Genomic DNA, 14,973 nt, shown 5'->3' on the forward strand with positions numbered 1-14,973 from the left:
TCCCAAATTGAGAAAAATGTTCCTTCAATTTCATGTCGATACTACACTGAGAATAGATGAAAAAATCCCAGCAGCAGGTATAACCCAATATCCATCAGATCTTGCTGATATGTGTTGACATAACCCTTTCGCTTTCCATATTGCTAAGCAAATGTGCTTTGTGTTTTGAAAGAAAAAAAGCTTTCTGATCTCGGTTGCTTTTAAAATGGCAATCCTTAAACATTTTTTTTATCCCCCTGCCTACAATTACTTCATGCATTACCGGTGTCTTGTCACATTCGGCTCCCCATCACAGATTGCTCCGGAAGTGACGTTACGTTGCCGCCATCTTGCTACACCCCACACTCCTGCACAGTAATGATTGAGTGAGAAGGGGCAAGCGGACATCTTGTTGCACCCATCGGAGTTTTAGATTTCAGTTATTTTCAACACAAAACGGAGCTTGTATGCTTATATACAGGTATACCCCACTTTTAAGTACACAATGGGACCAGAGCATGTATGTAAAACGAAAATGTACTTAAAGTGAAGCAATACCTTTCTTCACTTCTGGGGTGTCAGGGAGTGTTTTTCCAAGTAGCAGGGAATCTGACCTATCCGTGCACGGATTACTCCGCTGCAGCTTTAGCTTGAGAGACACTTTACATACACTCACAGGTATGTCCTTACTCGCGAGTGTATGTAAAGTGAGTGTACTTAAAGCGGGGTATGCCTGTACAGTATTTGGAAATCCGACGGACTGTTTACATGTTAAATGTGAAAATCGGAGGTGTTCTGTCACATTAGCAAGCATGTAAGGTCAGCAGGTTTTGCTGCTGCTTTTTAAAATTTAACATGTAAACAGTCCGTCCGGATTTCCAAATACTGGGCCGGATTCAGAAAAGAGATACGCCGGTCGTATCTATGCGCCTGATTCAGAGAATCAGTTACGCATAGATATCCCTAAGATCCGACTGGTGTAAGTGTCTTACACCGTCATATCTTAGGCTGCATATTCTCGCTGGCCGCTAGGTGGCGCTTCCGTATAGTTACGCGAGCAATATGCAAATTGGCTATTTACGCCGATTCAGGAACGACCGCCCGGCGCTTTTTTTTTTTACGTCGTTTGCGTAAGTCGTTCGCGTAGGGCTGGACGTAATTTACGTTCACGTCGAAAGCAATGACGTTCTGCGGGCGCATTTTCGAGCATGCGCACTGGCATGTTTTCACGAACAGCGCATGCCGTTAAAATACGTGGGGGTCAAGCCAAATTTAAATAAAACTTGGCCCCAACATCCCCATTTTGAATTAGGCGGGCTTACGCCGGCCCACATACGTTACGCCGCCGTAACTTAGGGCGCAAGTTCTTTCTGCATACGGAACTAGCGCCCAAAGTTACGGCGGCATAACGTATCTGAGATGCGTTACGCCAGAAGCAATCTGTAATGGGGAGCCGAATGTGACAAGACACCGGCAAAGCTGGATCTAATACATGGCTCCTGTACAGTTGTTGTACTTTATTTTTTTTTTTTTTTTTTTTTGAGGCATTCATCGCTATGCGACTGACAATTACAAGGTCATGCAACACTGTACCCACTTCTACCCAATTTTTATCACTTCCAATTTTCAGCTTTCAGCACTGTCGCACTTTGGCAATTGCGCGGTCATGCTACACTGTACCCAAACAAAATTGGCGTCCTTTTTCCCCATAAATAGAGCTTTCTTTTGGTGGTATTTTGATCACTTTTTTTTTTTTTTTTTTTTCTGTAATTTTTTTCGTAAATAAGTTTTCTCCTTCAATTACGGGCACTGATATGGTGGCACAGATGAGATGGCACTGATGGACATCGACGAGGTAGTACTGACGGGCACAGATGAGGTGGCGCTAGTATGCGGCACTGATGGGCACTCATGGGCGGCACTGGGCACTCATGGGTGGCACAGATGGGCACTGTGGGGTGGCACTTATGGGTGGCACTGATAGGGCGCTGTGGGGTGGCACTGATGGGCGCTGTGGGGCGGCACTGATTTACTTATGTTGCCAGTCAGTGCCCATTTGTGGGCACTGATTGGCATCTTTTTTTTGGCTTTTTTTTTTTTTACACTTTTTTGCCCCATTTTTTTTTTCTTTTGCCCTTCCCTGGTGGGCTTCCCTGGTGGTCCATGTGGCGATCCGAGGGGGGGCTGCGCTGATAAACAATCAGCGCGAACCCCCCCTGTCAGGAGAGCCGCCGATCGGCTCTCCTCTACTCGCGTCTATCAGACGCGAGTGAGGAAGAGCCATCAACGGCTCTTCCTGTTTACATCGTGATCAGCCGTGGTTGGACACAGCTGATCACGTGGTAAAGAGTCTCCGTGAGAGACTCTTTACCAAGATCGGTGTTGCAGGGTGTCAGACTGACACCCTGCAACAACGATCGCCGCGATACGCGCCCCCGGGGGCGCGCAGCGGCTCAGAATCCTGAGGACGTCATATGACATCCAGTCAGGATTCTACAACCACTTTGCCGCCGTCAACATGTCATTGGTGGGCGGCAAGTGGTTAACTACCGTTTTATTTATTTTTTTTTTATTTATTTTTTTTCTTGGGTTATTAGCAAAATTTTATTTCTTCATAAATTTAGGCCAAAATGTATTGTGCTACATTTATTTGGTGAAAATAACCCAGATGGTATATACAGTATCTCACAAGTGAGCACGCCCTCACATTTTTGTAAATATTTTATATAGTTTCATGTGACAACACTGAAGCAATGACACTTTTTTCTACAATGTAGTGAGTGTAGGGCCGAAACAATTAATCGATTATGAAAATTGTAATCTATTAATTTCATAATCAATTAATCGGCCAGTAACATAATGGGGTTAAAAAAACTAAAATTATCCCTTTATAGTACAAAAAAGCAAATCACTACTGTAAATATTACTTTCACTGTCCCACAGTAAAAAAACGAACCCCTTACAGTAGCGATTATTTGCTCTTTTTGTACTTTTTTTTTTTTTTTTAACCCCATTATGTTACTAAACATCTCAGGCCTGGGTGACACCTCTGTGGGTTTTTTGGTGCTTTTTGCAGAAACACACTACAGTTCATGTACATGTTTTCCTATGGGACACGTTCACATCCATGATTTTTTTTTCAGCTGCTGCGTATTTGGAAAGGGCAAGGACTTTTTAACTCAAAACGGTGCTAATTTTTTTTTTTTTTTTTTTGGCTTTAATATACTTCAATGGAGAAGCTGCAGAAAAGCATGTAATGTGTTTTTGCGGCAATTTGTGTTTGGTAATCCGCCCAACAACAAATTGGCCCAAGAAATAAAAAATAAAGCAAATTTTTTTTAAGGCTATTCGATTAATCGAAACAATCGGCCAACTAATCGATTATGAAAATAATCGTTAGGGCTGCAACTAATTGAGTGTACAGCTTGCTGTCCCCTCATAATAAATTGACACACAGCCATTTAATGTCTAAACCGCTGGCAACAAAAGGGAGTACACCCCGAAGTGAAAATGTCCAAATTGGGCCCAGTGTCAATTTTTTGTGTGGCCACCATTATTTTCCAGCACTGCCTTAACCCTCTTGGGCATGGGGTTCACCAGAGCTTCACAGGTTGCCACTGGAGTCCTCTTCCACTCCATGATGCTTGCGCTCCCCCAACTTCTGTTTTGAGGATGCCCCACAGATGCTTAATAGGGTTTAGGTCTAGAGACATGCTTGGCCAGTCCATCATTTACCCTCGGCTTCTTTAGCAAGGCAGTGGTCGTCTTGGAGGTGTGTTTTGGGTCGTTATGTTGGAATACTTCCCTGCGGGGAGTGGATCATGCTCTGCTTCAGTATGTCATAGTACATGTTGGCATTCATGGTTCCCTCAATGAACTGTCTCTTCCAGTGCCGTCAGAACTCATGCAGCCTCAGACCATGACACCACTATGCTTGACTGCAGGCAAGACACAATTGTCTTTGTACTCCTCACCTGGTTGCTGCCACACACGCTTGATACCATCTGAACCAAATAAACTGATACTTATCAGACCACAGGAGAAAAATCCAGCAATCCATGTCCTTAGTCTGCTTGTCTTCAGCAAACGGCGTGCTTTCTTGTGCATCTTAAAGAGGCTTCCTTCTGGGACGGCCACGCAGACCAATTTGATGCGGCGTATGGTCTGAGCACGGGCTAACCACCCCCTCCCCCACCCCTTTAACTTATGCAGCAATGCTGGCAGCACTCGTACATCTATTTCCCAAAGACCACCTCTGTATAGGAAACTCATCATTGGTCGACCATGGTGAGGCCTGTATTGAGTGGAACCTGTCCTGGTAAACCGCTGTATGGTCTTGGCCACCGTGCTGCAGCTCAGTTTCAGGGTCTTGTCAATCTTATAGCCTAGGCCATCTTTATGTAGAGCAACAATTCTTTTTTTCAGATGCTTCTTTGCCATGAGGTGCCATGTTGAACTTCTAGTGACCAGTATGAAAGAGAGAATGATGACATCAAATTTTAACACACCTGCACCTCATTCACACCTGAGACCTTGTAGCACTAACATGTCACATGACACCGAGGAGGGAAAATGGCAAATTAATCCCAATTTGGATATTTTCACTTAAATGTACACCATTATACAAGCTGTGTACAGTACTCATTACTTTACATTGTAGCAAAGTGTAATTTCTTCAGTGTTGTCATATGAAGGTATAATAATTGTTTATAATTTTGTTTGTTTTGGACTTTTTTTTGGGGGGGGGGGTTACACACTGCTTACAACAGTGGATAAACTGTTAACCATTTTAACTGAATGAAATGTAATCATTCAGTGTGTATTGTGATTGACCACAGTTAATCGCACAATGCAGACGGTCTGTGATTGGCCCTGTCTGTACCATGTGACCGATCGCAGAGATCAGCATAATAGTACACAATGAATGACATGAATCAAAGCCGTTCATTGTGTACCATTGTCATGTGATCTGTCATCTGCTGTGTCTGGTGGACACAGCGGTAATTGTGCCAAAGTGCAGCCTGATTCTGGGAGGACGTTATATGATGTCCACCCTGGATAATGGGGCTCCCGCCTGGCTGTTATTTTTACAATGGGAAGGGGTTAAAGCTGGAGTGGTTACTGCTATTCTAATACAAAAGAATATGAAGGTGATATTTCATTCATAAAATTCGGAGCTCCAGGGTCAAGTGTTATGCAGCGAACACTCCCAGACAGAAGACGAGACCTGTCACATGATCCATCGGCCTTGTAACAGGTTTCCTCCCAGCATATTCTAATGCAAGCTAGGTGGAATGCACATTTTGCTCTGCATTATAACGGGGACTGGAGGATATTTTTATTTTTTCTACAAGCAAAGGTATGACTTTGGTTAGGCCATATCACTTCTGTGAGGCAGTCCCTAATTTTCAATAATGGAAATGCTAACCCAAAAGCCTCTAAGACCTTTAAATGGCAAACCTTGCAGCTTTAGTGAGCAGTGTTTTTTAACGGCTAGAGTAAAGCTGGCCATACACTGGTTGGTTGGTTTTCAATCGTTCATGCGCAAAAATCTCATCAGTACATTCGATAATTTCAACTGAATAGTAATGGATGTTTAAAAGTAGTTAAAAATTGTGTTCTTTAACATTTTGCTTTTGAAAGAATGATTTCCCAAACAAAAACGATACATACTGTTTTGTTAAATTTTGTTAAAAAATAAATCCATCTTTCAAATTTTCCATTGCACTGTTGAAAACAAACATCTCAACTACACTTATGACTAGAAAACCAAATGGAATGTTCCACAAATTTAAATATTTTTAAGCAAATTGTACTGGTATATGGTCAGATCAAACCCCTTTTATTATTCATATCCTGTACATCTGTCACAAACCTGGGCAATCTGAGCAGATTGGGGTAAAATGCATAAACGGAGATCTTCTGTGAACTGCACATTGGGAAAGTTCTGCAATGCAGGCTGCTGAATATGGCAATCCTGTGTTTTTTTTTTTTTTTGTGTTTTGTTTTAGGTAGATTCAGGTAGTTAGGCCGACTTATCAGTAGATAAGTCGGCCTAACTCAGAATCTACGCCGGCTTATGTTTAAGCGTATGCTCACACAGAGATGCGCTTAAACATATCTAAGATACGACGGCTTGCGCCGTCCTATCTTAGATCGCAATATTTTGGATGCCCGCTAGGTGGCGCTTCCATTGCGGTCGGCGTAGATTAGGCAAATTGGTAAATACGCCGATTCACGAACGTACGCCCGGCCGACGCAGTACTTTTACGCCGCTTACATAAGATAGGCCGCGTAAAGTTAGAGCTAGGCCCTAGTGGAATAGTAATGTTAAGTATGGCTGCCGTTCCCACCGCGAAATTCGAATTTTTTACGTCGTTTGCGTAAGTCGTCCGCGAATCGGGATTTACGTAGTTTACGTCCACGTCAAAATCAATAGGCCCGTGCGGCGTACTTAGCCGCAATGCACACTGGGAAATGTAGGCGAAATGTAGAAAATTACTTAAACCCCCAAACATTATATTGTATGCATGCATGCATGCATACATACATACATAATATAAATATATATATATATATATATATATATAATATATATATATATTTGTGTGTGTGTGTGTGTGTGTGTGTGTGTATATATAAATATTTTGTGTGTCTTTAATAGAAAAAGACCACATGCATGTAATAAGATACAAGGACAATACAAAAAATGTAAAATCATACATATTGCATGATGAGAACCCGAATGCATCAACACGTTTCGCCATTGGGCTTCTTCAGGATGCAAAGTCGGGAAAACCGTAATTTCAGAAGCAAGGAAGGGATCTCACAAATTCGATTCTTGGTTGGCATGTAGTTAATGCAGATATCCAATAGAGGAAATAAATTGGCTACGCAGAGAGGGTGCAGTGCTGGCGAAGCAGAAGCGGTGAAACCAGCTATTTTCAGAGTAAACGGTGCATAGGATTTCAAGAATCGCATATAGACAAAATGGATACGAAAAATTCCCCGACAAGCCCAGATGTGGGGAGTCAGGGTGGTACTTCAGAGTAAACAGTATATCGGTAAACTGTGATCCCCCGGGGAAAGCACAAAAAACTCTACATAGATGTAGAGCCTTTCTTTTTGTGCTCTCCCCGGGGGAATACCTTGAATCTTTCCAGTCTAGTAAGACTTATTATGAAGTACTAATTTGGGGGCTTGTACTACATATCCCTCTCAACTTATGGATCACAGCTTACCGATATACTGTTTACTCTGAAGTACCACCCTGACTCCCCGCATTTGGGCTTGTCAGGGATTTTCTCTCGTATCTATTTGTCTATGTGATTTTTGAAGTCGTATGCACTGTTTACTCTGGAAATAATAGCTGGCGAAACGCGTTGATGCAATCGGGTTCTCATCATGCAATATGTATTCATATGCAGGGCTGTGGAGTCGGTAGATAAATGTTCCGACTCCGACTCCTCAGTTTTATGTACTTCCGACTTTATGTAACTATTCTGGCCACATCACTAACGATCTCTGGATAAACAAGGATGGCTTCTTCAACAGTAAGTTTTGATGAGCGATCATACTTTTCAACTTCTTTTAGTGCTTTATAAAACTCCTGTTGGAATTTTTTTTTTAATTCCAATCTAAATTTAGTAGGAGTCGGTGCATTGTTTGCCGACTCCGACTCCAGGTACCCAAAATTTCCCTCGACTCCGACTCCACAGCCCTGTTCATATGTATGATTTTTCATTTTTGTATTGTACTTGTATCTCATTACATGTATGTGGTAGTTTTTTTTTTCTTTTAAACATGTATACATTTTATAGACACTTCCTTTTGTTTACTGTGCCGATAAAAGTCTGATTTAGGGCTCATACCCCCTTTCTTTTTTTTTTTTTTCTCCTCTTCTATCACCCTTTTAAAGAGCCAAGTCCCATAGCTCTCTCCTGAACTGTTATTGGCCTGATAACTGACAAATTCTCAAGATAAAAGCAGCCTGAAATTTCTGTCCGGGATGTTGCTAAAATAGAATAGCAGGGAGCTGGCACTGTTACAAAACACCTGAGAGTCTCTGCCTATGATGAGAGGGGGTGTGTGCCTTTCCTCCAATCAGCAATTTTAACTATCTTTGCTGTATGCCCAGACATCCCACTCTGTGTTAAACAGAGAATTTCCTAACACGATCTGAACTTTCTAAACCATATATAAATGCGAAAGACATCAGATATACATGTGAAACTTTTATGTAGGGAGATTTGGTTCATCTCAGTGTATCGTCCTGAGTCTGTTCACTTCACTGGGTGTATTCAGGGCTTACATCCACCTTAAGACCAAACTTTTTTCTGACACTTGTTACGTTATAGGGTGTTTTTTATTTATTTTTTTGCTAGAAAATTACTTGGAAACCCCAAACATAGTGTGTGTGTGTGTGTGTGTGTGTGTGTGTGATATATATATATATAAAAGTGGCGGTGTTGCAATATTTTATGTCGCACTATATTGCCGCAGCAGTCTTCAAGTGTATTTATTTATTTTGGAAAAATACACTTGAATGAAAAACTAAACAGTAAAGTTGGCTGCTTGATTTATTTATTTTTTTATTGTGGAAGCTGATGTTGCATCGAGAATCGTGATCTTCATTCTAAGCAAAAAAAAGTGATATGCTTGTTTTTAGCCAGAATCGTGCAACTCTACAATAATATTATATGTACTATGTTACGTTTTATGTATTTGAAGTACTGTCTCTTTCACTTCACTTTCTTTCACTTTTTTTTTTTCCCCACCTGGTGATATGGGCAGTAACACACCACCTGCATTGGTATCAGTTCGGATGAGGGAGCAGATAAACACTTTTTTAAACAGCAGCACTTTTTTTTTTAAAGCTGAGGGAAGTGTTCAATTTACAGCAGATTTAGATATACTTTATTAAAACGAAAGGATGTAATAGACAGTGCAGGTTGGGAAGAAACGGCAATATGTAAGACTTGTGGCGTTTGTTTTCTATTATTTGTGCTCTTTGCCTTTCAGAACGAAGACAGTCCCAGCCCAAAAAGACAGCGATTATCGAATTCTGTTTTTGATTACACTGCACCATCTCCTGCACCATCGCCGCCAATGCGACCATGGGAGATGACGTCAAATAGGCGGCCTCCTTCGGCTCGACCCATTCAACACCACTTCTCAGGGGAAAGATGCAACACTCCTGCTCGTAACAGAAGGAGGTAAATACATTTTCCTGCAGTTCCTTCATCTGTATAATGCCCTTTTTCCACAAGTGGAGTTCTAAAGGCTCTGAGAAATGACTGTTTAGTCCTGACCTTTAGAGGGTTTCACCTGGTGGGGGGTTTAACATTAATGCACTACCTGCATTAAAGTAAAACGTGTGTTGCCATTTATGTCCCATTGGGGAGATATGAATTCACTTCCTGTTCCATAGCCAAAACAGGAAGTGAGTAAATCCATGCAAATTAAGGTAACCCCCAGGTCACCAGTACTAGTGTCCCTGTTGGAAGATATCGCCTCTATTACTTTTCTAGGGACAATCCAAAATATGGGATTTTTTTGTGTGTGTGTGTGTGTGTGTGTGTGTGTGTGTGTGTGTGTGTGTGTGTGTGTGTGTGTGTGTGTGTGTGTGTGTGTGTGTGTGTGTGTGTGTGTGTGTGTGTGTGTGTGTGTGTGTGTGTGTGTGTGTGTGTGTGTGTGTGTGTGTGTGTGTGTGTGTGTGTGTGTGTGTGTGTGTGTGTGTGTGTGTGTAGGGGGACGTGGGTACCTTGGGCCAGATTCACAGCTGAGATACGACGGAGTATCTATGCGACTGATTCATAGAATCAGTTACGCATGGATATCCCTAAGATGCGACATGTGTAATTGTTTTACACTGTCGGATCTTAGGATGCAGTACCGTGGCCGCCGCTGGGGGGAGTTTGCGTCGTAAACCAGCGTCGGGTATGCAAATTAGGAGTTACGGCGATCCACGACGGATTTTCACGTTCGCTACGTCGCCGCTAGTCTAGTTTCCCGTCGCAAAGTTAGTCGCCATTTTGGGTGCCCTAACTTTAGTCAGCAAACGTATTGCTGTCTAAAGTATGGCCGTCGTTCCCGCGCCGAAATTAAAAAATTAACGTCGTTTGCGTAAGCCGTCCGGGAATACGGAATTGCGCTACGCGTGTCGCCGTTCGAAAAAATGACTACTGCGCGTAAAGCACGGCGGGAATTCCGAAACTGAGCATGCGCAGTAGGTCCGGCGCCGGAGCGCGCCTAATTTAAATGGGGCACACCCATTTAAATTACGCGGGCTTACGCTGGAGGCCGCTGGCGTAGTTTTGTGAATCGGGCACTTGCGATGAAAACTTGCGGCGGTGTAACGTATCTATGATACGTTACGCCGCCGCTAGTCTACGTGAATCTGGCCCCTTGTTTTTACGGGCACGTAGCTTTCACTTCCTCCCTGGCGCCAGAAGAAAGATCACCTCCCCCCCCCCCCCCCCCCCCCTCCCTGCAATCTTCTGGGACACGTCACAGGTTCCAGAAGATTGCCCGGCCAATGTCGGCGCAACTCGCGCCCGGCTGTGAAGCCACAGCTGGGTGCCCACAGTAACAATGCTGGTGCTGTGGAGTGGGGCGCCCGTATCACTGGAGCATGGGACTGGTGAGTGATTAAGTCAGCAGCAGGGTTTGACAAATTTGATTGGAATCTAGGAGCCAGCTAAAAAAGTTAGGAGCCAGAAAACGCGCCCCGTCCCGACGAGCTTGCACGCAGAAGCGAACACATACGTGAGTAGCTCCCGCATATGTAAACCGTCTTAAAACCACACGTGTGGTATCGCCGCGATCGTTGGAGCGAGAGCAAGCATTCTAGCTCTAGACCTCATCTGTAACTCAAAACCTGTAGATTTTTTTTTTTTTTTAACCCTTTCATGCCTATGCCTATGTATGACATCTGGTGTTTACAAGTTAAAATCCATATTTTTGGCTAGAAAATTACTTAGAACCCCCAAACATTATATATATATATATATATATATATATATATATATATATATATATATATATATATATATATATATATATATATATATATATATATTTTTAGCAGAGAATCTAGAGAATAAAATGGCGATTGTTGCAATATTTTATGTCATACGGTATTTGTGCGGCGGTGTTTTAAACACAACTTTTTGGGAAAAATTTACTTTCATGAATTTTAAAAAAATGAAAGTAAAATTAGCCCAATTTTTTTGCATAATGTGAAAGATGTTATGCCGAGTAAATAGATACCAAGCATGACACGCTTTATAATTGCACGCACTTGTGGAATGGCGACAAACTACGGTAACTAAAAATCTCCATAGGCGACGCTTTAAACTTTTTTTACGGTTACCAGGTTAGAGTTACAGAGTAGGCCTAGTGCTATAATTATTGCTCTCGCTTTTACGATCGCGGCGATACCTCACATGTGTTATTTGAACACCGTTTTCATATGCGGGCGCGACTTCCGTATGCGCTTTCTTTGCTGCGCAAGCTTGCGGGAGGGGGGCGCTTTAAAAAATTTTTTTTTTGTTTTCTTATTTATTTATTTTTTCTAATATTAAATTTTTTTTTTTTTTTACATTTTGATCACTTTTATTGCTGTCACAAAGAATGTAAACATCCCTTGTGACAGCAATAGGTGGTGACAGGTACTCTTTATGGAGGGATCGGGGGTCTAAAAGACCCCCAAGCCCTCCTTTGCACTTCAAAGTATTCAGATCGCCGAAAACGGCGATTCTGAATACTGTGTACTTTTTTAAATCCGGCGCCATTGGCATCTGAGAAACCCGGAAGTGACGTCATGACGCCGCTTCCGTGGTTTCAATGCGGACACTGAATCAAAGCCGTTTACGGCTTTGTTTCAGAGCTCGCCGAGACGCTGGAGGCGCCGGATCGTGAATCGGGAGGCCCGGTCAGAGCGGCGAGAGGCGGCGGGAGGGGGGGATGTCCCCTCCCGCTCCTCCGGCATAACAACCGAGCGGCTTTTAGCCGCATCGGTTGTTATGTTTGGAAAGCCGATCGCCCGCTCTAAACAACGGTACCGGGATGATGCCTGCGGCTGCAGGCATCATCCCGGTATAACCCCTGAAAGCCGAGGACGCATATATGCGATCCATCGGCGTGAAAGGGTTAAACGTCGCCTATGAAGATTTTAAAGGGTAAAAGTTTGTCGCCATTCCACGAGCGGATGCAATTTTGAAGCGTGACTTGATGGTTATCAATTTACTCGGCGTAACATTATCTTTCACAATAAAAAAAATTGGGATAACTTTACTGTTTTTTTTATTTTTTAATTAAAAAGTGTATTTTTTTCCGAAAAAAAGTGCGCTTGTAAGACCGCTGCGCAAATACGGCGTGACAAAGTATTGCAACGATCACCATTTTATTCTCTAGGGTGTTGGAATAAAAAATATATATCATGTTTGGGGGTTCTACTTGGAGGGAAGGAGATGGCAGTGAAAATAGTGAAAGATTACACATTAGCTGTTTAAGGGATCACTAAAGGAATTTTTTTTTTTTTAGCTAAATAGCTTCCTTTACCCTACTGCAGTACTGGTTTCATGTCCTTATTAGTTTTTGCTTTGAAGTGGCTGTAATCCTTCTCTGATCTCCACACTTCCTGGTTGTCTTTTTTTTCCTTATAACCATGGTACTGGGAGCTTTTCACTGTAGATCTAAGCTGTCATTACTGTGTGTCTAAAACTTAACAGAACCAATCCGATTCATTTTAAAAACAAAACACTGCCCTGGATTTGTTTGTTTTTGTTCTGTGTGTCTCTAGTTCACAGGAACATGAAAACAGTTTAAAAGTGAAACTAACCTACAGGCACATTATATGATTGATTTTTGATCTATTTGTAATCATTTTTAAAAGGAATCGGTTAACTTTTATGTCTCTACACCCTGTAAACAGTCATTTCAGCAAAAACATTTTTTTCCTTTAGTGACCCTTTAACTTGTAATGCCAACGGCCAGCTCACAGAAGGAAGAGCTTGGGACTTCACAAGGCCGCAGAGCCGCGGCCTCAATTGCCAAAACAAGATTTTTACAATTAATATTCTTCCAAACCCAAGAACCTAAATGTAATATATTGCAGCTTGCTAATAGTCCCTAGATTTTTAACACGCCTGCTCCCCCATTCAGACCTGAGACCTTGTAACACCAACAAGTTACATGACACCGGGGATGCAAAATGGCTAATTGGGCCCAATATGGACATTTTCACTTAGGGATGTACTCACTTTTGTGGCCAGCGGTGTAGACATTAATGGCTGTGTGTTGAGTTATTTTGAGGGGACAGCAAATTTACACTGTTATGCAAGCTGTACACTCACTACTTTACATTGTAGCAACGTGTAATTTCTTCAGTGTTGTCACATGAAAACATATACAGTAAAACCTTGGTTTGAGAGTTTTGCAAGACAAGCAAAATGTGTTAATAAATGTTGCCTTGATATACAAGCGATGTCTTGATATAAGAGTAGCGTCATAACTGAGTATAAAAAAAGAGGAACCTCCTAGGTGTAGCAATATGGTTACATTTAATGAAGGTACAACATTTAGCAACTTATTGCTACACTTAGAGGTGCCTCTCTTCTTTTTTTTATACCCTGTAAAGATGCTTTGATATACAAGTGCTTTGGATTACAAGCATGTTTCTGGAACAAATTATTATGCTTGCAAACCAAGGTTTTATTGTAATTTACAAAAATGTTAGGGGAGTGCTCACTTCTGTTAGATACTGTATGTACCTGTTGTACCATGTACTTGTATGAAAAAAGTATCCTGTTCTTTGTATTGCTGCTTTTGTGTGAAAAACCCTAGTTGCACTACCAGTTCATCTGCTTTCCAATTAAAAATTGGAATAAGATAAACATCACCCAATATGCCTGGCGACAATTTGTCACACACGTGCACCTCCACCAATCTGTACACCGATCAGTCAAATCACTGATTTTTATACATCGGGACTTTATTAACATTGTAGGATTGTTTGATTTACAATATCACAGAAAACACTGCATTTTTGTTTAATGTTGTTTTATGAATGCACAAATGTTATGCCGTTCATTTCTGTTTTAATTACCTGAGCCCTCTTTTTCGATCCAGAGCTGTGCCTTTGCTGAGGCAGCAGGAGCCATTGCCAATAACAAGGGAGGGGGTGTGCGAGTCCTCAAAGCGGCTTTTTATGGGGTCATTTGCCAGAAGTGCTATTGGCGGATATGTTTAACCAGCCGTCGTCCTACGGCAGCAGGTCGGCACGATCCCGCGAACTGTAGCTGGTCATTGGTCTTTTTTAAGCTGGATAGCGGGTACGTGCACCTGCCGCATTGTGGGGTTGCCGATGCTCGTGGGCACGAGAGGCAAGAACGTGTGTCTTTCCCCCACAAAACAGGAATGTACACTGCTTGTGAGTTTCTAATAGCTAGGAACCACGATCTGTCATTTCCTTTAGGTCAGTCCCCTACAGTTAGAAACACACTAGGGAGCACAACCCCTTAATCGCCCCTAGTGTTAACCCCTTCTCTGCCAGTGGCATTTTTACAGTAATCGGTGCATTTTTATAGCACTAATCTCTGTATAAATGACAATGGTCCCAAAAAATGTCAAGTATTCCCTGTGTCCGCCATAATGTCGCAGCCCTGATAAAAATTGCAGATCGCCGCTTTTATTGGTAGAAAAAAATAATAATGCTATAAATCTATCCCTTATTTTGTAGCTGCTATAACTTTTGCGCAAACCAATCGATATACACTTATTGCAATTTTATTTTTTTATTACTAAAATAGAATACATATCGGCCTAAACTGAGAAAAAAATTGCTTTAAAAAAAAATTGGGGATATTATAGCAAAAAGTACAAAATTGTGTGTTTGGGGGTTTTCGTTTCTTTAAAAAAATGTTTTGTTGTTGTAGTTGTATAGAGTAAAAAATAAAATAATCGCAGAGATGATCAAATGCCACCAAAAGA

General features: G+C 41.9%; 1 protein-coding gene across 3 annotated transcripts in view; it reads left to right on the plus strand.

Moving 5' to 3' along the window:
* The window catches only part of RNF38 (ring finger protein 38), a 416,254-nt gene that overhangs the window by 370,471 nt on the left and 30,810 nt on the right, over positions 1-14,973 (plus strand). For all 3 annotated transcript variants that reach the window (XM_040361749.1, XM_040361759.1, XM_040361768.1), the window contains one exon: positions 9,001-9,194. In XM_040361749.1, coding sequence (XP_040217683.1) covers positions 9,001-9,194 — 194 coding nt within the window. The remainder of the gene's footprint in view (positions 1-9,000; positions 9,195-14,973) is intronic.

The sequence above is a fragment of the Rana temporaria genome, chromosome 1 (genome assembly GCF_905171775.1).
Source record: "Rana temporaria chromosome 1, aRanTem1.1, whole genome shotgun sequence".
Lineage (NCBI taxonomy): Eukaryota > Metazoa > Chordata > Amphibia > Anura > Ranidae > Rana > Rana temporaria.